This window comes from Lolium perenne, chromosome 2 (assembly GCF_019359855.2).
Source record: "Lolium perenne isolate Kyuss_39 chromosome 2, Kyuss_2.0, whole genome shotgun sequence".
In the NCBI taxonomy this organism is placed as follows: Eukaryota; Viridiplantae; Streptophyta; class Magnoliopsida; order Poales; family Poaceae; genus Lolium; species Lolium perenne.
The window spans coordinates 252,340,803-252,368,729 of NC_067245.2; the positions used below are offsets into that span (position 1 = coordinate 252,340,803).

Consider the following 27,927-nt stretch of genomic DNA (forward strand, 5'->3'; position numbering starts at 1 on the left):
AGCATTTGTGGAGGATCAAAGGAAATACCGTGGCACCTTGATGTATCATCTAGCCCTTTTTATTATATTTGATTACTTGTTTTATTGTTTGTTGTAATTTAATTTGAAAACAATCCTCGAAAACATTTTTTTCATATGCTACATTTGATATAAATGGTTTATGTGTTAAAAAATTTATTTTAAATATTTGGGGGCGGCGTTTGGGGGATGCGGCTGGGGAGCGACGTCCCCCAAACGCGGCACGAACAAAACACGTCCCCCAAACGCTCAATCCGGCGCGGTTTGGGGGACGGTTTGACGCGGCTGGAGATGCTCTAAAAGTCGAAACCTTCTCCCCCAGCCCCAAACGCCTCGCATTGCCGCCGGACGCCCCCGCACACGCCGACACCCCGTTCCCCCCGCGCCGACCTGCCCTCGCCCTCGAACTGCTGCCTCCATGCCTTCGCCCGGTACGCCTGGACTCTGCCCGCACGACTGCGCCGCCGCACTGCCCTGGCCGCCCTCGCCCTGCCCGACGCGTGCCGCAGTACACACCGCCGACGCCGCCGCACTGCACCAGCCGCCGAGTGCGCCGCGAGCGATACACCGTCGACGCTGCACCTGTCGTCCGTCTGCAACCACCCCAACCGCGTCCTGCTCCCCCAAGACCAAATATGTAGGTACTTCATCTCTCTTAACCCCATGGTTGGGCTGATGTTTTTGTTTTAGTAGATTCTTTCTATTTTTCAATATTATGAACACATTTTTTTGGAGCAACCGGCAGGAGCACTGCCTTTTCATTAAGAAGAGGGAAATTTAGTCCGTTTATAAGGAAAACTGACCGAAAACCGTACAACCCAAACGCCACACACCGGCCCCGAGGCCGCGCACCACACGAGCCGACAACACTCCCGCCGTAGCAAGAGGCATCACTCAAAGAAAGCTCCCGGAGCCGCCGCTCCGACGTCCACACCGGTCCAGAGACCGCGCACACTGGCGAGAACCGAAAAACAACTGAAACACAACACACCGGCCCCGAGGCCGCGCACGCTACGAGCCGACGACCCTTCAGCCCAAGCAAGAAGGGACGACACTCAAAGACACAAGAGATTCGGAGCCGCCGCTCCGACGTCCACACCGGTCCCGAGACCGCGCACCCGCCTAGCCGGCAAAGGAGCTGCAACACAAAGCAAACCAAAACTTGCCTAGCGGAGTACCAGACCTCCAAGACATCGCCCCCAAGAGGGAGACGACGAAGACGGCGCCGATGCCCGCTCTAGCGAAAGCCAAAGCTCAGGTTTTCACCCGGAGAGTCTGAAACTTCACACGACGAGGGAGGTGAAGGAGCTCCTCGACAATGCCTCCATCGAGGGGAACGACCTCCGAGGACGCCGACATCGCCGGCACCAACCGAAGTGGATGCAGTGCTTTCGCGCGGAGTTCACCTAAACCCAAGTCGTTGGAGCCTATCCACGAAGGCGAAGAAGATGTGCCCGCGTCGCAGCTCGCCATTGCCACCACATGAAGCCAACCGTGCCATAATGCCACGGTGCTCCTGGACAAGCCCTTCGGCCGCCCAAGCAGTCGTGCCCTGCCGCCCGCACGGCCAGGGCAGAGTAGCAGAGACCTCCAAGTCCCGGAGCCGCCGCTCCGGCCTTCACGCGCAGCAGCAGAGCGAACACCTCATATCGAGTCGCCACCCGCCGCGGGGCGCCGGACAGCGCCCCAACCACCCGAAGAACGGCGCCGCCGCGCCGCCGTCCAAACGCCATGGCACACCTCCACCATGGCTGCAGGTGCCAGCGATGGCAACCTGCCACACGCAGTGGCCCACCAAAGCCGCCAGGTCGCCGACGAATCTGGGGCAGCTACCACACGACCACCGTGTCGAGGCATCCCCGAGATCCATCGACCTCCACGCAACCTTTGCGTCAAGGCACCACCCGGCAGCCGCCCACCAACGCCACCGCGTTCCCGGGGCCGCCGCCCCGACCTCCCAATCGTCGTCACCAGCGCCCAGACTTAGAAACAAGGTGGTAGAGGACCACCATGGGCCAAGGCCGCCGCCGGCAGCCGCATGCCGGCGAGAGACGCCGCAGTCGCCAGCGCCGAAGACACCTGCCAGCCAACCGGGAACAGGCAAGCCGAGGCGCCGGACCACCACCAGCCGGCAGGCGCACAACCGCCCGGGGACGGCGCCGGCCGTAGCGCTGCCCACGCAGCCGCCAGGACCAGGCGCAGATGCAGAAAATCCGGGGCCGCCGCCCCGGCGCACGCTGCCAGATCGAGCCCGAAAAGGCCCAGATCTAGCCCACAGGGCCGAGCTCGAAGCAGACAGCGGCAGCGCCGGCCGCCGCACGCCGCTGCGCGAGATCGACGCCTCCACCTTGCTGCAGAGCAGCCGCGACGCGCCCCGGAGCCGCCTCCCCACCCCTCGCCGGCAACGCCCCACACGGGCCGGCAACCGCCTACAGAGAGACCCCCCACGCCCTTTGGAGATGGGGCCCGCCGCCACCGCGGCAGGGGCCAGCGGCAGCGGCGGAAACGGCGGCCGGACGGGAGGCTACTGGCGGCGCGCGAGGTTTCCGCCCCCGGCATCGCCTGGGGAGCGACGCGAGGAGCGGGCGTAATATTATGAACACATGTGTGTCTAGCCAGACAGTATTATTTTCTTCAGGTCTGGCAAAGTATTTTGGTGGAGGGATATCATAACTTGCTTCGAGTTGTTAGCACTTCAGAGTTAGCCTCAAATCTTTGAGGAAGCCTATGCAAGATGAAATGGAGCATGATGGTGCTTTGCCTTATTAGAAGATGTCATGTCGCCCTTTCGGGGTTATACATGTGTTTTTGTCTAATCAATTGCTCCTGCAATTTTGTGGGCTATGGAAACCACTCTTTCTTAGTAGGATGTCAGATAGGTACACTTCCAGGCTTAAGCTGGGACATGTATGTAGTTTATGCACAATGAGTGTACATAATATCTCTATATGTATTTCCACAACAGTGAAGCATATTGATTAATCTGAACCCTGCACTTTTTTGCTATCACCATTCTGGTCATTCTTGCCTGGTCTAAACATTCCTACATGTAAATGTTTGTGCTAACTTAAGTTAATTTATACATTCTCATTTCTATGACAAAATGAACTGTTGTCTACCTGAACAACAGGTCTGATGACACAGATGCACATGCTGAAAAGAACTAATGTGTAGACCACATTTAGGAGATAGTCCAGCGGATGGGGTGGTAGCTCTTCAAAGTTACATATACAGGTGATTATTTCCAAGCTTTATACGATCATGCAGTTGAGTTAATACAGAAAGGCGTGCCTATTTGAATCACGATCAGCTATTTATTTTCATCTCATAATCGAGGCAACTATAGCAGATGTGGACTTCTAGGTTAGTTCAACATTTTTGGAGCACATGTCCTTCGCATGAACTCTCTGTGACCTCTGATTATCTGATGTGAGCGCATTTCTGAAGGTAATCTTCTATATGAATCGCATAGCCTCATTCCCTGTGATGTTTTGATATTCCCATCTGCGCTGAATCTGCAATAATAGTAGCACTAGCTTCTCTTTTTCTAAGGACACTACAACTTCGTTTAGGCTCTCGTTAATGATGTTTGCTTCTTTTTGTACTTTTGATTATTATGGTTGAAATTTCCAGTAATACACAGCTCAAACCTCTACCAGATATTATGAAACATTCTCATTTATCATGTTCTTGGTGATGAGATTTAAAATAATTTCCTATTGTGATATACAACTTGGGGAATTGGCACTGAGAAGAAGAAATAGGGTATCACAAGTTCATTAAGTCAATTGCAAAAAAATGAGTTTTCCTTGTAGACTTTGCTCAAATTTGCAATGCGTGGCCAAGTCAACTTATGTGACTGTTTCCTGATGATCTGTTTGCTTGGTTAATTAAATGATATGCACGTGTGAACTGTGGCTGGTAGTGGGTTATGTTTGACTGAACAATAGTAGAAGCTTAGAATTTGTATGATTGTGGTCTAGGTTTTCCATATTTATTTTCGAAGTTCATTTGGATCAGAGTAAGCTTACATATTTGTATCACTTCTGGCTCAGACCATCCCTGAGACTCCTCACCTGCCAATGCTGACCTTTTAACCGTTGCCCAAAATTTTCTTCAATATTCCTTAATGTCTCCATTTTGCAACACATTATTTATCAAGTCTGTTATCTTGGACAAGTTGTATTAGGATCATAGGGTCCCCTAGAATTGCGTTTAGAAGTAAAGAGAAATAGTGAGCACACATAAAAACAAGAAGATCCATACACAGAGTGATTGATTGATGTTATAACAATGTATTCAAATTTTGAAACTTACCTTAATGTTGTTGCAATACTTTGTAGAATTTGACTTAATGATTATGTATATACATCAATACTTGGACTTTCGACACTAGTTCCAGAAAGAAATGAGTAAGCGTGGTACTACCTCTGTCCCTAATTATAAGACGTTTTGGTGATACTATAGAATCAGGAAATTAGATACAAGATTGAGAGTTCAGCGAAGCCCTTCCAGCTTGTAACATGTCGATAAAGCTACAACACTGAAGATTCCACTGACTGCACACGCACAACTTTTCCATTCTGAACTTTTGGCATGCCATGCCCACGCACTGACGCACCAAATGGCAGGCCAATACTAGATTCTTTGAATCCTTCAAAGTTGCCTCAGTAGACAGAACACTGATATAAAAACAAAGGACTAGTGCAATAATTATGTATATTTATCACAAAGTGTACCCTTTTACTAACTAACATCATAGAAGTTTTCTAGGCTAAACACCACTACCAAGTCATGCTATTATCTTTTCCAACTGGCATTGCAGCTCTGGAGGAACATTGCAAACATCGATATCCGGAAATATAATTATAAAACAGTACCATCTGAATTCTCAAGCACTCTATTCTTGAGTTCCTTGAGCCATTCTTCAGCAGATAGGCAGGGGCTCACCGTTCCACTCCTTGAGGCACTCAAGCAGCGCGTCAATGTGCTTACCCTGGTTCATAGCAACAAACACCTTGTCCACCTCTTCACCAGGAGACCTCGTCTTCTCTCCGGTCAAGTACTCAGTCCCGAGCTCCTTGCGCACGAAGCGATAGAGTGGGTACGACCGGCATTCGCTGATGCGGTTCTGCTGTGCGGCGGTGCCGTTCTCCACGGAACACCGGGCAGACTCGACCTCCTTGGGAAGAACCGCACGTAGCTCCTGCTCGAATGTGGCAAGCTTGGCGAACACTGACGTCTGCACGTCCTGCTCGGCTTCACCATTGGCCAAGGCATGCTCCACGAGAACCGCACGCATCTTCTGCATCAGCGGGTAGTTGGCGCTGCAAGGGTCATCTGCGTAGGCGAACACCGCCTCACGGTCGATCGTCAGGAGCAGGTCCTTCTCGCAGAAGCGTGCATTGTGGAGATGCCCACTGTCATCGGTGCTCAGGGTCTTCCTAGCCACCGTCTTCACACAGTTCTTGACGGCATTCTTGACATTCTCCTCGATGTGGCGGAGGTCGATAGCTTGGCACAAGGCGACCATGAATGTCGAGGACATGAGCTTCAAAATGTCAATCGCCTCAGCGGTCTTCCTGGAAGAGATGAGGCCGAGAGAGTTGACGTCTTGATTGTGCTGCTCGGCGCTCTGCACATGGTTAGTCACAGGGTTGCCCAAGAACTGGAGCTCGGAGCAGTACGAGGCCATGGCAATCTCAGCACCCTTGAAGCCGTAGTCCAAGCTCGGGTTGCGCCCACCAGAGAGATTGGAAGGCAAACCGTTGTTGTAGAAATCGTTCACAAGCTCCGAGAACTGGGCAAACATGAGCTTGCCGATGGCCGCAATGGCAAGCCTGGTGTTGTCCATGGACACACCGATGGGTGTGCCTTGGAAGTTGCCACCGTGGATAGCCTTGCCGCGTGAGACGTCGATGAGTGGGTTGTCGTTGACGGAGTTGATCTCACGCTCGATGGACTTGGTAGCAGCACGGATGACCTCAATCTGAGGGCCGAGCCATTGTGGTGATGTGCGGAGTGCATACCTATCTTGTTTCGGCTTCATCAGTGGGTCGAGCTCACCGAGCTTCTTCGCGAGCATCATGTAGGAGCTGCCTTCAAGGATGTGCTCCATGATGGCCGCGGCCTCGATCTGGCCCGGGTGGTGCTTCAGCTTGTGTGTTAGGTGGTCGGTGTACTCTGGCTTGCCATTCATCACCTCGCAGAACACGGCTGACAGAACCTCAGCAAGGACGCCAAGGATGTTAGCTTCGAAAAGCACCATAGACGCGAGCCCGGAGCCCACGGCGGTGCCGTTGACCATGGCAAGCCCTTCCTTGGGCTGCAGCTCAAAGAAGCCATGCTGGATGCCGGCAATCTTGAAAGCCTCTGCTGCATTAACCTTGCTGCCATCTGGAGCTGTCGCCACAGAGTTTGGGCGGCCAGTCACAAGGCCGGCGATGTAGGATAACGGGACGAGGTCGCCGGACGCCGTGATTGTGCCCCGGAGCGGTAGGCACGGCGTCACATTGGCATTGAGAAGCGTGGCGATCGTCTCGAGAATTTCGAAGCGGATGCCAGAGTACCCCTGGAGCAGAGTGTTGACGCGGACGAGCATGGCTGCTCTGGTTGTTGCAGCGGGCAAAACGTGGCCATCGCTGCCGGTGCCAAATGCTCCCGCGTTAAGGAACCTGCCCAGACAAATAAGAAACAGATAAGGCATTCTGTACTCACACAGAAAGATGCTTGATCAGAAGTTCAGAAGTAGAATGGTTTAATTTGTACCTGATGAGCTCTCTCTGCAGAGCGCCACCCTCCTTGGTCCTCCGGTGTGAGGTGGCGCCGAAGCCGGTGGTGACACCATAGCTGTCGGTACCATTCGCCATGCTGTTCATGACCCAGTCGCTGCTCTCCTTGACGCGTCCGCGGGCGGACTCGTCGAGCTCCACCCTGGTGTCAGCACCGGCGGCCACCGCGGCGACCATGGCAATGGTCAAGCTGGCGCCCTCCATGGTCACGACTGGCCTGCGGTACTCTTCTACCATCCGCTTCACGGCATCCAAATGGCTCCCGGACAGCTCCTCTGCTGCCTTCCCCCAGTTGAGAGGGTCGGCCCGGGCTGGCTGCGCCACACAGAGGCCATCGCCGTTGGCGGCAACGTGCCCGTTCTTGCACTCCATGGAGATATGCAAAGAACTAGGAAAGCAAGTATGGTTTAGACACCGGTATGTGTGTGTATGTATTCTGGAAGTGGTGCTGGATTGTTGTCTGGCACTCTGGTGGAAGTGCTTGTGCTGAAGAGGAGCTCGAATTACAGAGGAGTGCGCGGCTCTTCTTGGAGGGGAATGGAGGCAGGGGAGAGATTAAATAGGCAGAGAAGCTGAGCAGGGTTGGTGCGGGTGATGGTTGGTGTGGACCTGGCGAGGGCGAGGTTGACCACTGAATTGGTGGGTGCAGAGCAGCAGTGGCCATGACAGCGTACGGACCGGGTGGTGGCTACGTAGCAGGAGGACTCACCTGCCCTGGGTTGGTGCGCGTGGAGGTAGAAGAGGCAGAACACGCAGTCCATACCAATGTTGACAGTAGCAGGTTAGATTATTCATTACGCACAGCAGTTCATCTCTCTGCTTATGACGACGAGCGTCTTCAGTTTAATGTCATGCATAATATGTTCAACAACTTATGTTAGTGATAATGGATCCCATGACAAGTTGTTCACCACAGCAATTGCATGAAATGCACTAGTGTATGCTGCATGCTAACTGCTACCACCTATTGCTGAAAGCGGCTTTACCTAACTGATGCCAGAAACGCTGCACTTAGAGGTCTCAACGTGCAAATCATACTAATGTAACCATATGCTTTAATTGACATTGGAGCACTTTAAACAAGGGGCTGGCTGCTTGCGCCGTGGATACAAATCTACAAGAAAAGAAATCTTCATAAGACGAAAGGAGCTTAGGTTTTCTGTTTAGCTAAAACAGTGTGGGGTTCTGCGATGGACAACTGGAGTCGTTATCTTCTAGCTAGTGCTCCATGGGTTCTCACTGGTACTCTTTTGGGGGTCTGAAGTACCCCACATTATCGATTTTTAGACTATAATCTAGCACAAATGGCCATGTGGGGCTTGAAGTTGATCGAGACCTTGAGTATTTCCTATTGCAGTATGACGCTTTCCTACTGGCTCTCTTTTTCCTGTGTCACTTGCTGTTCTGTTTAAAACGAGGCAGACCAGCGGTCAGTCCTAACAAGGTTAGTCCAGTCATGAGTCTCGGGACAGAAGCTGCGTGGTGATCGGAAATTCGGAATCTCATGTAGGAGTATTTTTTCCCAGTAAGCTCTACTTTTTTTTCAAAACATGTTACCCTTTTCCATTACTCAGATAAGTGAAATACGAAGTATCCAAGCGAACAACACAAACACAGAGAAGGGGATGGGAAAGAGGCCACCCTTGCATCACCAGAAAACCAGCTGACAGGTGCTCAAAATCGAAGCACCCACTATGGGGCAAAAACCTGGTGACACTCAAGCGAACTACAGAAGTTCAACAACACAGATGACAAGCAACAAATATTGTCCCACAAACACAACATCGAATAGATATCAAATGGGCTCACGGCCCTCCAATCATCAAGATCCTTGCTGGGGCTGCTATCACCTTGGGATCTTCTCGCCATTGCCACCGCTTTGTCAATCAGCTTCAGCTCTAATCTTTTCAGCATCACCTTCAGCATATAAACCTGCCCAATATTTTAGAAAGGAAAAGACTCTGAAGATCAGTACCAACGGGAGATTTTAACACATAATTGTCAAAAGTTTTCTTTTCCTGGTGGTCCAAATTGACCAACAGACTGCAGCAGTTAAACAGGGTGTAAAACTTTGTCATTAGGGATAAAAGCATAATACCAAGCTAAACTTCGCCATAAGCTTTTGGGATAAGAGTTTGTTCCTAAACAGGAACCCAAACCTCCCCACACTACCTTGGCCACAGTACATGAGAAGAAAAGATGATTAGCAATATAAATACTATCACAAAAGGAACATTTAGGAAACCCGGTCCATTTTCTTTTCTTCATATTTTCTCTTGTCAACACAACATCCTGTTGAAGTTGTCAGATAATTTTTTTTAACTTTCAAAGGAGTTTTCAGTAAGCTCTACTGATCTACTGAACATTCGTCTAGGAAAAAAACGGGGACTCGCTTTTGTTCGTGAGTTGGTCGTCTGTATTTTTCCCCTCTGCAGATACTGGGATAGTAATTTCGTTTTCATGTATTTTCTTCCTTAGAGCTCGATCCAATGAAACTGGGTGGTGAGCGGAATCACACGTATTTTCTTCATTCAGTAAGGCTCGATCCAGCGATCTACCGAAGCTTCATCTCTAGAAATGGAACCTGCTTTTCTTTGTGTCTTGGTCGTCTATGCCATTTCCTCTACAAAACAATAAATGACAAGGCACATTCCGGCCTGAATGTAAAGCTCAATCCACTGATGCACTGACGCTTCATCTCATGAAATGGAAATCCGCTTTTGTTCGTGTCTCGGTCGTCTATGCTATTCCCTCTGCGAAGCCCTAAATGACGAGGCAAATTGCGGCCTGAATATCAACTTCCAGTTGGTCAGTCCAGCCACTCCTCAGGTGTTGAGCAGACATATATTATTACTCCTTCCGTCTATAAAAGAATGTCTAAATTTAGATATATCTATACACTAAATAGTGTCTGCATAATCTAACTTTAGATGAATCAAAGACATCTTTTTTATGAACGGATGGAGTACATGGCAACTGCGAAGAATTTCAGCTGTTACTGCAACGAAGCAGCAATCGAGAGCAGGGTTGCAGCATCTGTTTTTGTTTTTCTTCTTCAGTGACCACTCAGGTCACTTAATTTGCTTAGCCTCGGCACGCGCTGGCAAACCTTCGACTCGGACATTTCCACCAGCCCACCAGGAGGAACGGAAATGGAAAGAGAAAGGGAATTCTCTGGTCTTTTGTCTGGTCAGTCATCTGCGTGCACACTATGACCACGCACGAGAGAGAAGTTGCCTACTTGCGACTACTAAAGGCGATTTGTTTTAGCTCCGACCTTTGAGTGCCTTCGCAAGGGAAAATGCCTTTTGGCTAGGGTTGCAAGCGGCGCCCGCTTCCCGTCCCATTAGAGGAAAGCGATTTGTAGAATACATTGGAATTGTAGCTAGCTTAGTGAAAATATTTATCCGCAACCCGCGCCGCACAAGCCTACTTTTGGCCCCTGCTCCATGCTTGTATGCTGATCATGGTGGGAATGCACATGGGACATTCTTGAGTGAAGAAAATGCATGCGAAATTGGTTTGGTCATGCTCATGCGGGGATATTTATCGACTGATAGCGTGAAAATCACTGTCAACTTTGGTCTACACATGGTCTTCCTTTTCCGCACGCAGTTTGTTAGCTTTAGAAAAAAAGACAGTCAAGATGTATATGCAGTTTCTTTTGAATGCCAATCAAGGATATAAGTACAACTCTATGCTAATTAAGGAAACATTCGGTTGTTGGTATGTCTGTCCGTAAGGTTTCTGTAGCATATGCACGTCTGTCCTCGCGGCCTGGGAGCAAAAACAGTTTTGCACACACATGCGCATGCATGCATAATTTTGAATTGATCTGCGTTGATATTTGACTTGAGCAGTGATTACCAGGAACTCCCTTTACCAAATCACCAGCGATCAATTGATTGACCGTGGACTCAGTTGGTCAAAAGATCGAAGCATCGTGGTATTATAGACTGATTTTACTAAATATTTTACAATATTTTCATGTATGAAATAGGGTGCCGAGTGCCGACAACTTTGTCAACCACACGAGCCTGAACAAAGATCATCTTTGATTGATGGCACTCGTACTGAAGTGTCATCTCTTTTTTGTTCGGGCTATGTCACCGGAGATGGACGACATCACATTTGTTGTTCATCCTCATATTTAGCTGCGGGGACCCTTTAAGTTTGAGCACAGTGAAGGCTATTCATTATCTGCAGGTCAATCATAAACCTCAAGTGCATACACCAAATAGACCGTTGGGGATGTCACCCCTGTGGCATCAACTGGTATGAAGTATAAGGGAGGCCCTTGAAGTAATTGAAGCAAGTTCGAGCCGGAGCTGTTGTCGGACAAACGACCCCTTCTTGACTCTCTTGGCCATCTAGGATCTGTTATGTGCAACCTAGAACTGTTGGCTCTTGCTCTTTTTTTATCTTTGTAATCTTGTACTCTGATGGTTAATGGTTAATATATCGTTTATGTGAAATAATCAAAACAAAGCCTAAGAGAATGAAAGAAATCGCAAAAAATCACCACTATTTAGTCAGGAGTTCGCAACCATCGACATTTCAAAAATTTAGTCCAAGTAAGTTTATGGCCAATGGACCAAATGCCAGGTCAACAAGTGGACGATGGGCGTTACACATCCCTTCCTATTTTGCGAGAAAGACCTTCATGGATATATCTTCCAATTTTGTATCTTTGATGCATGCCCTCATCACCGACCCAACCATTCCCCATCATAGATCAATGGCGGTTGCGGTGAAGGGGACGAATAACGCTCGAATATCTCCGTTGGCCCTTTACAGGAGACGGGGCCCGCTCATCCCCGTTCGCAACAGGCAGCAGCGAACGACATAATTGCATGCCCGCCCCAAGTGCTCAACACACCCGGTCATCCACGGTAACGTGGAAGCCACCCCATCAGGACACACACTAGGGAACTTGGCGACAAACTAGGCGGTACCAAAAGATGAACAGCAGAGGTCGCTCACCGGCAACTCACTCGGTGGCACACGCGCTCAAGTGCAGGGAACCGTGCCGGAGGGAGAAGCGTGTTGTGCTGCATGTTGGGGCGATATGCGGTAGTAGGTTGTGGGGGACTCCTACATAGTTTATGCACAATGAGTGTACATAATATCTGTACCTAGAGGATAGAGGAAGAGGGAAGAATCAAAATGAAATAAATAAAGAATAAAGCAAAAAAAATAAGTCGAAGATAGAAGAGCCCAGATTCCAGATGAAGAAATGAAAACTCGAAAAGGATCCTTCTGATTCTCAAAGAATGAGGGGCAAGGGGATTGATACCGAGAAATATTTCTTCTTATTATAAGACGTTATTTGATCCGTCTAGGAGATAGATATAATATTTTCAGGAACAAGAAAATAAGAAGAATCTTTCTCTCTATTCACTACCATTCCGCGTATTCGACTTCTTTTTTCGATAAAGGGAATATATTAATATCAAAAAGATACCAATTACACCCAGCCTCTGCAACAACGCACCGCCCTAATGGCACTACGGATGCACACAGCCAAAAAAAGGAAAAGAAAACTAAGAAACAAAAGTCCCGCTACAGTATCTCGGGCCTAACAACAACAATACATCCACCGCCAAGACAACACCTGAAATACAGACTCTCCAAAAACGACGCCTCCAAGAAGGGAACAGTGCTCTAACACCGTCGTCGCCCGATCAACGATCTTAGATTTTCACCCTGAAGATAATCCCCACTCTCAAAACAATGCCTCCAACAAGGTCATTGCCAGGCACAACCAGTTAAGGCCAGACCTTGGGTTTTTACCCTGAAAGGTAGGACTCTGAACTTCACCTGTGTTGTCGCCCCCACTATCATACCGCTGTTGTGAAGCCCGGAACACCAAGCAAGTCCCTCAACAGCGCGGAGACTTGAACCTCCCTTAGCTAGTCCTCCCCTCCGGCCTTCATGAACTTCTCTTCTTCCGACTTTCATCATGGATCCATAGTCACTTGATGTCAACACAGAAAAAGAGCTTCGCGCCGCTCCCTCCAGAACCAATCGGTCGGAATAAAAGCATGGGTGCGCACGACCGAATACCACCGATCCAGCAAACTCCAGGCATAAAGCACTGTTACATTCGCCGGCGGAGCCTTCCGGAACTCAACACTCCGGCTAGATCACGAGTCCAGGCCTCCGGTAGGTCTTCCTCTTCACGCAAGAGAGACCCTAGGACCACATCCTTTATTCAGGTCGGACCCCCACGTCGGCGACCATCCCGGGATGGCCACTCCAACCCTCCACCGGCGACTCCGTCGCCGGCTTCCAAGCATCTCCATCTCACCGCCGGAACGCGGTGATAGATCGATAGATCCACCACCACCAACCGCAGGCCGACCCTCTCCGGCTAAGAAGAGGGCCACCTCCACCGTCGTACCCAAGGCTGCTGCCCCGGGCGACCTCGTGTCGCGGGTGAAGCCCAAGATCGCCTCCACTCACCGGCGAGAGGCGGGGGGAAATTGGCGCAGGCCATGGGCCTGGCCGCCGCCCACCACCAGCCCCTGCCGGAGTGCTGCGGAGAGCCGACGGGAGGAGGGAGCGCAGCGCAGACCGCCGCCGCCCATCAACCGCGCCGGCCGATCCACCATGGGAAGCCGACGGGAGAAGGCGGCGCAGCGCAGGCCGCCGCCACCCATCCCATCTGTGCGTCCGCCATGCTCGAGGAGGGGAGATCCGGCCGCCGTCCACCATGCGACGACGAGGAAGGGCCCCCGCCGCCGCCACGCCCCGTGGGTCTTTGCCCCGGAGGCGCTACCGGCGGCGGCGGCGGTTAGGGCTGGGAGTCTGGGAGGCTGGGTCGTGGGATCTCGCGATGGGAGTCTGGGTTGTTTCTCTTCCTATTCTTCTCCTCCACTGACGCAACAAATCAAAAACTATAGTTATAAGAATCAATAACTATAGTTATACTGACTGGCGTATTCGACTTCTATTAGTTTCTTTTCTTATTTAATGCAATAGCTATAGTTTGATATAAGAATCCTATTTCCATAACAGTGAAGCATATTTATTCACTAAACATTCTGAAAATAAGCAAACTCGTTAATTTGCTATCACCATTCTGGCATTCTGGTTATTCTTGCCTGGTCTAAACATTGCTACATAGAATCTGTGCCACTTTAGTTAATTTACACTCTCATTTATGACAAAATGGACTGTTGTCTACCTGAACAACAGGTTTGATGACACAGATGCAGATGCTGAATCGAACTAATTTACATAGACCACATTAAGGAGATAGTACAGCGCATGGGGTGGTAGCCCTTCAAAGATACATATACAGGTGATTATTTTAAAGGTTTATATGATCATGCACTAGAGTTAATACAGAAAGGCTTGCCTATTTGGATCATGATCAGCTATTTCCTTTTTATCTCATATGCAGGCATCGAGGCAACTATAGCAGATGTGGACTTCTAGTTCGTTCTATATTTTTGGAGCACATGTTCATGGCAGACCTATGATTATCTGATGTTAGCACATCTCTGAAGGTAATCTTCCACATGAATCGCATAGCCTCATTGGCTGTGATGTTTTGATATTCACATCCTGTGCTGAATCTGCAATAACAGTAGTGCTAGATTCTCTTTTTCTAAAGACGCTACAACTTCGTTTAGGCTCTTTCTTTAATGATATTTTCATATTTTTGTACTTCTGATTATTATGGTTGATATTTCCAGTAATGCACAGCTGAAACCTCTACCAGATATTATGAAACATTCTCATTTATCATGTTCTTGATGATGAGATTTAAAATAATTTCCTATTGTGATATACACATCTCCGCGAATTAGTGCCGAGAAGAAGAAATATGGTATCGCAATTTCATTAAGTCAATTGCAAAAAATGAGTTCTCCTTGTAGACTTTTCTCAAATTTGCAATGCATGGCCGAGTCAGCTTATGTGGGGACCGCTTCGCTCTCCTCGGGTCGCCCCCTCCAGGCGACCGAGGGGGCGAAACCCTAGCCGCGCCGCCACCGCCTTCCCTCCCTCCTCCTCTCCTCCTCGTCGCCCCCAGAGACGTTGCTGGGCTAAGCCCACGACGCCGGTGAAGGGGGCGGCGGGGATCTGAGCCCTTGGCCCCCCGCGCGGTGTCTAGGTGGAGGACCTCCGCGCCGGGACCGCCATGACCGCGGCGGCTGCTCGACGGGCTCCCCTTCCTCCGACGGCTGGCCCTGGCTAGATCTGAGGAGAAGGGCGAGCTGACGGGTGGCTTCCACGGTGGGGGCTCCGGATCCGAGGCGGCGGCCTCGTCTGGTGAGGCGACATCGGCTCGGCGGCGACCGGTGCTCGCAGGTGCGGGATGGCCTCGTGGCCGCGCGGGTGGCGCGATGCCGACGGGGGCCGGTCTCGGCCAGGTGGTCCGCGTGGCCGCCGTGCCCAGATCCGAAGCGCCAGCCCCTCCCTCTCCTACCTCGTCCCACTCCTCCAGATCCACGGCTGGTGCGTCCAGCACTCGATCTGGCGGGGTGCTGGCGAGGGGATCGACGACCGGGAGAAATCCTTGACCAGCTTGCTGGTCTCGATGGCGGCGACGCCCTTCGCGCCGTTTACCTCCTTGGGGGCGCCATCGTGGTTTGTCCTTCTCCTCTCCCTTCCCCCTACCTCCCCAGGTGAAAGCCTAGATCTTTGATTGGGCCGCGGCGGCGCCGGTGGTGTCGCTGTCCTTGCTGAAGGCGCGGCCTTGGGCGAGAAAGGGGGGTCTGTGGCCGCTGGCGGTCTGTGGAGGTGTGCTAGTGTCCGGTGGGCGGTGCTGCAGCGGTGGGCAGCGCCCACTTCTTCTCCGGCTTCCGTGCAGTTTCTTCTCGGAGGCGAGCGACGGGACTACGGGGAGGCTCTCCACTGGATGTGTGCTAGCAGTGTCTGGCTGTGCACGGTGGTCCGCCGGGGGTCTCGGCTGCACTTCCCATCCAGGCGCTCAGGGAGAGCGCTGCCATCGACCGACGGTACGGCGTCCTTCGAACCAGGACGAGGAGGCAGGGAGCCTTCTTCGGCCATGGACTGGGTGTGAGTGCAGTTTCCGGTGCCTAGGTGCAATCCATGGCGTCAGGTCTGCTGGATCCTTCTTCAGCTAGCCTCTCCAGAATCCGCTGCTGCTCGTGGATGAGGGCCTCGGCTACCTCAAGCTATGCTTAGTTTTCTTTCTTGTTGTGCTTGTTTGGTCGTTGGTTTGTAAGCTGTTCTTCAGCACCTTTGTTCTGGCCGTAAAAGGCTTTATTAATTTAAAGCTGGGCACTCGTGCCTTCTCTCTAAAAAAAAGTCAGCTTATGTGACTGTTTCCTGATGATCTGTTTGCTTTGGTTAATTAAATGATATGCATGTGTGAACTATTGCTGATAGTGGTTATGTTTGACTGAGCAATAGCAGAAGCTTAGAATTTGTATGCTTTGGTCTAAGGTTTTCATATTTATTTTCGAAGTTCCTTTGGATCATAGTAAGCTTACATATTTGTATCGTCTCCTCACCTGCCAACGCTGACCTTTTGACCCTTGCCCGACATTTTCCTCAATATTCTTTAGCGTCTCCATTTTGCAACATATTATTTAGCAAGTCTGTTATCCCGGACAATATTTGTATTAGGATCATAGGGCCCCCAAGATTTGCGTTTACAAATAAAGAAAATAATGAGCACACAGAGAAAAACAAGAAGAGGCATGCACATAGTGATTGATTGATGTTATAAAATTGTATTCAAAATTTTGAAATTTACCTTAATGCTGTTGCAGTAATTTGTAGGATTTGTCTTAATGATTATGTATATACATCAATTTTTATTTCAATTGGACTAATTTTGGTGTATGTATTAGTCGACACGTGCATTGGACGTGCAATATTACTAGTTCCAGACAGAAATGAGTAAGCATGGTACTACCGCCGTCCCCTAATTATAACACGTTTTGTTGATACTATAGAATTAGGGAATTAGATGCAAGATTGAGAATTCAGCGAGCCCTTCCAGCTTGTACTATGTTGATAAAGCTACAATGCTGAAGAATCCGCTCACCGCACAAGCACAACTTCTCCATTCTGAACTTTTGGCATGGCATGCCCATGCACTAACGCAGCAAATGGCATGCCAATAATAGATTCTTTGAATCCTTTAAAGTTGCCTAAGGAGACAGAACATTGATATCAAAACAAAGGACTAGTGCAATAATTATGTATATTTATCACAAAGTGTACCCTTTTACTAACTAACATCATAGAAAATTTCTAGACTAAACACCACTACCAAGTCATGCAATTATCTTTTCCAAATGGCACTGCAACTCTGGAAGAACGCTGCAAACATATATCCGGAAATAAAATTTACAAATAGTACACGCTGGACGCCATCTGAATTCTCAAGCACTCTATTCTTGAGTTCCTTGAGCCATTCTTCAGCAGATAGGCAGGGGCTCACCGTTCCACTCCTTGAGGCACTCAAGCAGCGCGTCGATGTGCTTACCCTGGTTCATAGCAACAAACACCTTGTCCACCTCTTCACCTGGAGACCTCGTCTTCTCTCCGGTCAAGTACTCAGTCCCGAGTTCCTTGCGCACGAAGCGATAAAGCGGGTATGACCGGCATTCGCTGATGCGGTTCTGCTGCGTGGCGGTGCCGTTCTCCACGGCGCACCGGGCAGACTCGACCTCCCTTGGAAGCACCGCACGGAGCTCCTGCTCAAATGTGGCGAGCTTGGCGAACACTGACGTCTGCACATCCTGCTCAGCCTCACCATTGGCCAAGGCGTGCTCCACGAGAACTGCACGCATCTTCTGCATCAGCGGGTAGTTGGCGCTGCAAGGGTCGTCTGCGTAGGTGAACACCGCCTCACGGTCGATCGTCAGGAGCAGGTCCTTCTCGCAGAAGCGTGCATTGTGGAGATGCCCACTGTCATTGGTGCTCAGGGTCTTCCTAGCCACCGTCTTCACACAGTTCTTGATAGCATTCTTGACATTCTCCTCAATGTGGCGGAGGTCGATAGCTTGGCACAAGGCGACCATGAATGTCGAGGACATGAGCTTCAAAATGTCAATCGCCTCCGCGGTCTTCCTGGAAGAGATGAGGCCGAGAGAGTTGACATCTTGGTTGTGCTGCTCGGCGCTCTGAACATGGTTAGTCACAGGGTTGCCCAAGAACTGGAGCTCGGAGCAGTACGAGGCCATAGCAATCTCAGCACCCTTGAAGCCATAGTCTAAGCTCGGGTTGCGCCCACCAGAGAGATTGGAAGGCAAACCGTTGTTGTAGAAATCGTTCACAAGCTCCGAGAACTGGGCAAACATGAGCTTGCCGATGGCAGCAATGGCAAGCCTGGTGTTGTCCATCGACACACCGATGGGCGTGCCCTGGAAGTTGCCACCATGGATTGCTTTGCCACGGGAGACGTCGATGAGTGGGTTGTCGTTGACGGAGTTGATCTCGCGCTCAATCGACTTGGTAGCGGCACGGATGACCTCAATCTGAGGGCCAAGCCATTGCGGTGATGTGCGGAGTGCATACCTATCTTGCTTCGGCTTCATCAGCGGGTCAAGCTCGCCGAGCTTCTTTGCGAGCATCATGTAGGAGCTGCCTTCAAGGATGTGCTCCATGATGGCCGCGGCCTCGATCTGGCCCGGGTGGTGCTTCAGCTTGTGTGTGAGGTGGTCGGTGTATTCTGGCTTGCCATTCATCACCTCACAGAACACGGCTGACAGAACCTCAGCAAGGACACCAAGGATGTTAGCTTCGAAGAGCACCATGGATGCGAGCCCGGAACCCACGGCGGTGCCGTTGACCATGGCAAGTCCTTCCTTGGGCTGCAGCTCGAAGAAGCCATGGTGGATGCCGGCAATCTTGAATGCCTCTGCTGCGTTAACCTTGCTACCATCTGGAGCTGTCGCTACAGAGTTTGGGCGGCCGGTCACAAGACCCGCAATGTAGGATAGTGGGACGAGGTCACCAGACGCGGTGATTGTCCCCCGGAGCGGGAGACATGGTGTCACGTTGGCGTTGAGAAGGGTGGCGATTGTCTCAAGGATTTCAAAGCGGATGCCAGAGTACCCTTGGAGTAGAGTGTTGACACGGACAAGCATGGCTGCCCTGGTTGTCGCAGCAGGCAGAACGTGGCCATCGCTGCCGGTGCCGAAGGCTCCCGTGTTAAGGAATCTGTCCAGACAACAAGAAACAAATCAGGCTTCCTGTACTCATAGACCAAAATGCTTAACCAGAAGTTAGAATGGTTTAACTCGTACCTGATGAGCTCTCTCTGCAGAGCGCCGCCCTCCTTGGTCCTCCGGTGGGAGGTGGCACCGAAGCCGGTGGTGACACCGTAGCTGTCCGTACCGTTGGCCATGCTGTTCATTACCCAGTCGCTGCTCTCTTTGACGCGTCCGCGGGCGGACTCGTCGAGCTCTACCCTGGTCTCGGCACCTGCAGCCACCGCGGCAACCATGGCGATGGTCAGGCTGGCGCCCTCCATCGTCACCACAGGCCTGCGGTACTCCTCCACCATCCGTTTCAAGGCATCCAAATGGCTCCCGGACAGCTCCTCAGCTGCCTTCCCCCAGTTCAGAGGATCGGCCCGGGCCGGCTGCGCCACGCACAGGCCATCGCTGGTGGCAGCAACGTGTCCGTTCTGGCACTCCATGGAGATATGCAGCAAACTAGTAAGCAAGGAAGCTAGCTAGACACCGGTAGTTGGTGTATGTGTATCTGGATTCTGAAAGTGCTACTGAACTGATCGGTGTCTCGCACTCTGGTGGACGTACTTAGGTTGAAGAGGAGCTCAAATTGGAGAGGAAGGTGAGGCTCTTCTTGGAGGGGAATGGAGTCCGGGGAGAGATTAAATAGGCAGAGAAGCTGAGCATGGTTGGTGTAGGCTGTGGGTTGTTGTGCACCTGGAAGGCGAGGTTGACCACTGAATTGGTGGGTGAGAGCAGAGCGTTGCTGACTTCGTCGTCTCCCAAAATGTTGACAGTAGCAGTTTAGATTACTCATTATGCGCAGCAGTTCATCTCCTGCTTATGACGACAGGCTGTCTTCAGTGTCATGCATAATATGTTCTGTTAGTGATAATGGATCCCAAGACAAGTTGTTCACTACAGCAATTGCATGAATGCATTTAGTGCGTGTTAACTGCCACCACCTGTTGCTGAAAGCAGCTTTACCAAATTGATGCTGGAAACGCTGCACTTCCAGGTATGAACGTGCAAATCATACTAATCTACACTACTTAGAAAGGATGAATATGATCCGTATTCTGCCAGCAGCTACCAATACGTCAAAAGATTTGGTCATCCTGGTCGCGCTCGTCCCCGCACCCTTACAAATGGGCCGGCCCAATGAAACTTAGGTAGTAGATCCGTCGGTGGGGACTCCGCCTTTCTCCGAGAGAACCCCAAAACCCTACCCCGCGTCACCCCTTCCTTTCTCTCTCGACCGTGGCGGCGGAGCTATACTGGGGTTCGCCGATGGTACGACTAGATGGCCCGCTTGTCTACAAGGGTAGAGGGGAGGCATCCTACATTCCTACGCCTGCAAGTCTGCCCAGATCCGAGTTGCCGCTGCCTACGAACCCTCGCCGGTTGCAACGTTCCTGTTCGTGAGCTCCAACGCGTTGTTGAAGGGTCCTTCGCCATGAGCTCCAACGGGTCCACATTCTCCGGCTCGATGGACGGCAGCGCATGCGGCTCGGCGGCCTTGTCAAGATCGAGAAGCAGAGCGTGGATGGTGTGAGCCGCACGAGGTGGACACCGGCATAGAAGCACGACTGGCAGTGCGGCAGTGTTGGAGTTCATGGGCTTGCCTCCAGGTGGTAGCGTGGAGTTCATCTCGCACACCAGCTGTATGTTGAAATACATGTGCGGGGTATTATCTCTGGGCAGTGACTCGGACTCTAGGCGCTGTGTTCTTTGAACTGGTGACTGCAACAGGGTAGGCGGAATGGTAGTAGAAGTTCGGCGACGTGTGCGTGTGGTGGCGCTGGGCAGGCTCAAGCCGTCCATGCTGCGCTCGCCAGCTTCCCAGTTGAGCTGCTCGGTGTGCCTGATACATCTCTGGGAGTAATGAAACATATCTTGGCTTGATTTACATGTCTCTTCTATTTTATTAATCGATATCTCTGGGCAGTGACTCGGACTCTAGGCGCTGTGTTCCTTGAACTGGTGACTGCAGCAGGGTAGGCGGAATGGTAGTAGAAGTTCGGCGACGTGTGCGTGTGGTGGCGCTGGGCAGGCTCAAGCCGTCCATGCTGCGCTCGCCAGCTTCCCAGTTGAGCTGCTCGGTGTGCCTGATACATCTCTGGGAGTAATGAAACATATCTTGGCTTGATTTACATGTCTCTTCTATTTTATTAATCGATATCTCTGGGCAGTGACTCGGACTCTAGGCGCTGTGTTCCTTGAACTGGTGACTGCAGCAGGGTAGGCGGAATGGTAGTAGAAGTTCGGCGACGTGTGCGTGTGGTGGCGCTGGGCAGGCTCAAGCCGTCCATGCTGCGCTCGCCAGCTTCCCAGTTGAGCTGCTCGGTGTGCCTGATAATCTCTGGGAGTAATGAAACATATCTTGGCTTGATTTACATGTCTCTTCTATTTTATTAATCGATATCTCTGGGCAGTGACTCGGACTCTAGGCGCTGTGTTCCTTGAACTGGTGACTGCAGCAGGGTAGGCGGAATGGTAGTAGAAGTTCGGCGACGTGTGCGTGTGGTGGCGCTGGGCAGGCTCAAGCCGTCCATGCTGCGCTCGCCAGCTTCCCAGTTGAGCTGCTCGGTGTGCCTGATACATCTCTGGGAGTAATGAAACATATCTTGGCTTGATTTACATGTCTCTTCTATTTTATTAATCGATATCTCTGGGCAGTGACTCGGACTCTAGGCGTTGTGTTCCTTGAACTGGTGACTGCAACAGGGTAGGCGGAATGGTAGTAGAAGTTCGGCGACGTGTGCGTGTGGTGGCGCTGGGCAGGCTCAAGCCGTCCATGCTGCGCTCGCCAGCTTCCCAGTTGAGCTGCTCGGTGTGCCTGATACATCTCTGGGAGTAATGAAACATATCTTGGCTTGATTTACATGTCTCTTCTATTTTATTAATCGATATCTCTGGGCAGTGACTCAGACTCTAGGCGCTGTGTTCCTTGAACTGGTGACTGCAGCAGGGTAGGCGGAATGGTAGTAGAAGTTCGGCGACGTGTGCGTGTGGTGGCGCTGGGCAGGCTCAAGCCGTCCATGCTGCGCTCGCCAGCTTCCCAGTTGAGCTGCTCGGTGTGCCTGATACATCTCTGGGAGTAATGAAACATATCTTGGCTTGATTTACATGTCTCTTCTATTTTATTAATCGATATCTCTGGGCAGTGACTCGGACTCTAGGCGCTGTGTTCCTTGAACTGGTGACTGCAGCAGGGTAGGCGGAATGGTAGTAGAAGTTCGGCGACGTGTGCGTGTGGTGGCGCTGGGCAGGCTCAAGCCGTCCATGCTGCGCTCGCCAGCTTCCCAGTTGAGCTGCTCGGTGTGCCTGATACATCTCTGGGAGTAATGAAACATATCTTGGCTTGATTTACATGTCTCTTCTATTTTATTAATCGATACTGATACGTACTTTTGCAGTTGAAGTCACAAGGGAAGATTACAAAAATTGCTGAAATAGTAATTTTATACATCAAATATTTTGCACAGGTAAATTACGTGTTCCTTACTGCAATGTATTATTGTGACAATCAACTATTTAGCGGGCAGTTAATTGTACACTTCATGAGCTGAGATTGTAGCTTTTTCATTATTTGCAATCGGCCTCATAATTTAAGGTGACAGATGAATCTCTTTTCAGGTACCAGATTTTTCACACTAATCTAATAGATGATGGTTCTGCAACTTTTATTTTTCAATCGGTGTTATTCATACAATTATCTTAAAGACCAGTGGCAGTGGAGTTATCTGACGATTTGATTCATGCAATGATAATAAATACCAATGGTCGTGGGGTTATTGTCGTAGGGTATCTGGAAGAGTAGACTGCAGTGGCGAACTATTTATTTTGGAAAAATAATTATTATGTCCTCCTGACTCTTAAAATGTTGCTTGTTATAGTTTTCACTTCAAGTGTTTGCAGATGAACAACTAAATAGGAAAAAAAAGTTCGATCTTGATGTGGTTTTTGGTGTGCGAAAATTTATAGGTTGCTTGTTTGTTTGATAAAAGTGGGTGTATCCTTCATAAAATGGTTCTTGACTTGTTAGCAGACAATGATTACTATGGTGTCATACTACAACTAAATATATTCAGTTCACCAGTTCAGTACCGTCCTAAAGAAAAGGTAATGTGAACCTATAACATGCATTTTCTTTATTTTATTTCTTACAATGTTAGGCTAAACGGAAGTAACATCAGCATTGATGAACATAAGTTAACTTTTTTTTAGAGATGTCTGAATTTTTTTGGGGAGTATGGTGTATTTGGAATAATTTCAGACATAAGGGGAATAGTGGGTAAGGGTGTCTACTACTAACAGACACTCTTATCTTGAACAACATTTCTGAACTACGGGCGTTGATGCGCTTCTGCATGCCTTGAATTTTCAGGCCCCTCGATGAGTTTTCTACATTCAAGGAAACAAGGAATTTGATAGCAATTATGAACCTTAATAATACCGTAGAGGGATTTATCTTTAGCACTAATCGGTATCCCGGGTGAACTTTTTTGTTTTGTCAGAAACAATATTTATGCAACTTGGTGTGACCACTATATCCCTCATGTGCCATGGGTCTAATGTTTTTCACTAAGCAGACTCCTTGGGTGCTAGCATGTGCTTAGTTCCTTCTTGCTTCATGTTATATTATATCTGGGTAGGTGCATGGCAATGGATTAGTACTATTACTCTTCTTCAATGACCCAACTTATGTTTTGAGAACACATCAAACCTGAACATACCTTGAAAATCCTCTCTTATGACAAGCGGGTATATTTTTAGTGCATCTCTCTACTTTTGGCATCTCCACTCTATAATATTACAGAATATGACGCTTATCCTTTTTATTTTCTGTGGTGCCACTGCTTCGTAGGTGTTTCACTTGGAGACAAAGTACATGTCATGTTTCAAGGATCATTTTCCGTTATCAAATACAGTGCTCCACAAAAAGCTGGGCTTCCGGTTTGATCTTCTATTCGTATATTTCAGTAGTATGCTATGCATTCAATTGCTAAACCGATAATTTTATATACTGAATGAAGCCAATTCAACTCCTATCTCCCAGGGTATTCTCGGTGAAAGTCCTCAGTTTTCCTTATACTTATTTTTAGGAGTAGGCTGTATTAGCATTTATTAGTAAGAAGCCTCAGTGTTACTACAGTATCTATCCATCAAGCTATAGCTTCACAGATGACCCTTCCATATTGCATGATGTAGAGGCCAGAAGGGTGACCCTTGCACTATCTAAAATATGTTAGTTTTAATGTTTCTGTTTATTTATGTAAACTGCAAGTTAACTTATGCGAGCCTCTCAAAAAATAAACCACGATTCTGCTTATGGTTAAGGTGTACGTGTTATCGAATATATCCATGTGGTGCAAAACTATGGACTTGCTAAGACGATCCAGCAGAGCTGTATATTTTGATGGTTGGAGATGAAAGGGGCAAAATTGTGTTCACTGTATTTTGTATATTCTGGATATGTATTTCATTTAACATTGATGTGTAGTTCATAGTTAGTGCCTTTTTCCATCATGATAACTATGCTTTCTAACTTAGTGTTGCATAGCGTAATTGTCTACATTAGGAAGATTGAGTGGAGCATTATTGGCAATTACCAAGTAGTTTCTGTGGACATAGATTAGAAAGTCGATACATGTCTAAACTAGAAAGCTCAACGTCTCTGCCTAGCTAGCAGATCAGTGGTTCATATGAAAAAACTTGCATGTTTTCAACTTATTGCTGGTTTGTCAATGATCAATACTATCACCTATTTTTTTAGTAAATGTAGAAACTTTAAGATGAATGTTAGCCTCCAATTCCTAGAAATGTTTTTTGCATGTACAGTTGAATACGTATCTATGCAGATATTAGGCGGCTTTCTTTTGAAATTGAGGTTTATCTTTGTTATTTTCTCGCCTGCACTATAATAGGCATGGGATGCTAAAAATGCATTGCAAAAGTTTATCCTGTACAAGGATGGATCCACTGTTATTAGGGAAAATGTATATTGAATAATGTTCATCAGTAGATGATTAGAGTTGAACCATAGTGTGAACTAAAGTGACCCATTTAAAATATTCGTGTGAAGAAAGTTGCCCTTGATTATTTTTGTTCTCTATGCCATAATTTATATTCCAAGCAGAGCTTCATTCATCAGTGATGCTCTCTCGTGAGGATCACATGTGAACATGAAACTGCACATATTTCCTTGCCTACATATATCACTATATTTTCGACCTGGTCCAGGATGTTGTGAAGAGAAAATGGGCTATTTGCATAGTGGCCAACACCACAAGGGAAGGTTATGCCATTGTCCCTGTCACAGCAAGATAACAAGCAAGTTGCTTCTTGTGCATTATGAAAGAGTGTGTATTATCACTGGTACTGAAATAATGATCAATACTTGGATTCGGCCTCTTCAAAATTGGAAGGACGGAAGTGCCATGAAAGTTCTTGCTCGGTCTCTCCTCTGACACTCTGCAACCCAAACCAGTTGTCCACTTCTACTAACTTTAGGTTTGTATCCGGCAGTTCGAAACAAAGGTAGATTCCCTTTAAACGTATTAATATGTGAAATTTACCCTTTATAGCTTCCCTCTGACTCGTTAAATTGAAACCGAACTGGAGCGGTTATAATCGTATTTGCCATTCATTGCTCCCTAATCATGTCAGGACTCAAGGACAATTGTTCCTTCAATTCTTCATAATAATATTTTGAGTTGATAGAGGTGCCAATATATTACCATATGAATTTTTCAATACAAGATATTCAGATATATTTTCTTGGTACTATGCTTGAACACTACATGTGTCAGATGAATTGCTTGGATTGGGTCATCTAAAGAAACCAAATAATTTTTCCTTATCCAGATTTCCTTGTTTTCTTGCAGTAGTGACACCAAAGTAGCAGTTTGCATGTTTTCGCATACTTACAGTTTGAATTGCTGCCTCTTGCATACTTATCAGAAATGAAAAGTACCCATTAAGAATTGGCAGGGATCATCATATGGTGGGAGCTTGGTAATGCTTGTACTATCACCAACTAATCTAGGGAAAACATAAATCTGAATGGTCAGTGTTCTAATTTGTGGTTGCATGGTTTGTTTTCATTATAAGTAATGTAGCTGATAGATTGTATAGGTTAATGCATCGACACAATTTGAAGATTAATTATATGGAGTTAAGTGGTGACTTTTTACTTTTATCATTATCGATTCAGCCATTTAAACAGACTTTTATCTAATCCTTGCATTGTTGAGTTACAAAATTATGTGGGTTATACTTTTACGATGCAGGTTGCTTACATATCCATGCCTTAACGATGGGAGCTACATTTGGGATTAGAATTATCGTAGTACACTGCATAGCCTCGTTACCAATTTTGTACCTCTTCGAAGTTTAGATCTTCGGAAGTAAAATTCTTTATGGCATAAAAGAAATGTTTGGTGAAAATCAACCCGTACAGGGCAGGCACGAACATATGTGCTCCTATGTTGAGCTTGATCTAATGGAGCAAAAGCTGTTGATTGCCCTTGTTCTTCCTTCCAACCATGTGTCAGCTGCAATGTTATTTTTCTCTCCCGTTGCAACGCACGGGCATTTGTACTAGTGTAACCATAAGCTTTAATCGACATTGGAGCATTTTTTTTCAAGTTTAGGTTTTCTGTGTTCTTTTTTCTTTTTTCTTTTTTCACAAAGTTTCTTCTCTCCACCTTGTACCGGTTTGGCCGTTGCGCCTTTATTTATAAAACGGGACGAAAGCCTATTTCAAATGGAGCATTTTAATCAAGGGGCCGGCTGCTTGTATAGTGGATACAAATCTACTCCCTCCGTCTATAAAAGGATGTCGGGGATTTGTCTAAAAAACTGTACAGATTCATCTAAATTTAGGCAAGCTTGCGACATCCTTTTATAAATAGATGTAGTACAAGAAAAGAAATCTTAGTCAAACGAAAAGGAGCTTAGGTTTTTTTTTGTTTAGCCAGAGCAGTGTGGGGTTCTGCTATAGTGCTATGGACAACCGGAGTCGTTATCTGCTAGCTAGTGCTCCATAGGCTCCCACTGGTATTCTTTTTGGGGTCTGAACAACCCCACATTTTCTATTTTAGACTAAGCTAGCACAAATGGCCATGTGGGGCTTGAACTTGATCGAGACCTGAGTATTTCTTATTGCAGTATGATCTACCGAAGCAGTATTTTATCGTGCTGGCTCTCTTTTCCGTGTTTCACGTGCAGTTCTGTTTAAAACGAAGAAGACCAGTGGCTAGTCCGAAAGGTCAGTCCAGTCGCGAGTCCCGGACCAGAAGCTGCGTGGTGATCGGAAATTCAGAACCACATGTAGGAGTCCTATATTTCTTCATTAAGCTCTACTGATCTACTCAATTTTAACCTAAACGGGGACTCACTTTTGTTCGTGAGTTGGTCGTCTGTATTATACTACAAGTTTTGTTCTCATGTATGGGTGGTGATTGGAATCGCATGTGTTTTCTTGTAGAATGCAGATGCTCTGGGATACTAGTTCAGTTCTCATGTATTTTCTTCCTTCAGTAAAGCTCGATCCACTGATCTACCGAAGCTTAAATGGGGCCCTCTTTTGTTCGTGTCTGGTCATCTAATGAAAACTTCCAGCGGGTCGGTCGAGCGGTCCAGCCACTCCTCCGGTGTGAAGTCCCGTTCTCGGTGGCTCAATGCACACTTGACCTGACAGACTTTGACTGCGTTGAGCATACGGAGGTTAACATGGTAACTGCAAAGAGTTTCAGCTGTTACTGCATCGAAGTAGAAAGCGAGAGCGGGGCAGCAGCATCTGGATTTCTCTTCAGTGATCAGTCAGAGTCCAGATTAGGCCATTTGCAGGCGTTCACGGCTACACTAGCCTAAGCACGCGTTGGCCTTTGGTTGTACCTTCAACCTTCGTCTGGTCTTTCGTCTGGTCGGTCATCCGCGTGCACACT

At 48.5% G+C, this 27,927-nt stretch overlaps 2 protein-coding genes and 1 long non-coding RNA gene across 3 annotated transcripts; 1 reads left to right on the forward strand and 2 right to left on the reverse strand.

Moving 5' to 3' along the window:
• The first annotated feature begins 547 nt into the window (after positions 1-547).
• On the forward strand, positions 548-14,104 carry LOC139835309 (uncharacterized). Its single transcript, XR_011751106.1, has 4 exons — positions 548-655; positions 3,149-3,252; positions 3,368-3,465; positions 14,010-14,104. It is a non-coding gene; the product is annotated as an uncharacterized lncRNA (long non-coding RNA).
• On the reverse strand, positions 4,721-7,323 carry LOC127335613 (phenylalanine ammonia-lyase). The gene is made up of 2 exons (XM_051362328.1): positions 6,787-7,323; positions 4,721-6,692 (listed from the first exon to the last, which is right to left on the reverse strand). The coding sequence occupies exons 1-2, from the start codon at positions 7,179-7,181 to the stop codon at positions 4,946-4,948; spliced, it is 2,142 nt and encodes a 713-aa protein (XP_051218288.1). The 5' UTR covers positions 7,182-7,323; the 3' UTR covers positions 4,721-4,945.
• A 2,854-nt stretch (positions 14,105-16,958) lies between the features above and the next one.
• On the reverse strand, positions 16,959-19,646 carry LOC139829917 (phenylalanine ammonia-lyase-like). Its single transcript, XM_051362329.2, has 2 exons — positions 19,046-19,646; positions 16,959-18,959 (listed from the first exon to the last, which is right to left on the reverse strand). The coding sequence occupies exons 1-2, from the start codon at positions 19,438-19,440 to the stop codon at positions 17,213-17,215; spliced, it is 2,142 nt and encodes a 713-aa protein (XP_051218289.1). The 5' UTR covers positions 19,441-19,646; the 3' UTR covers positions 16,959-17,212.
• Between the last annotated feature and the right edge of the window lie 8,281 nt (positions 19,647-27,927).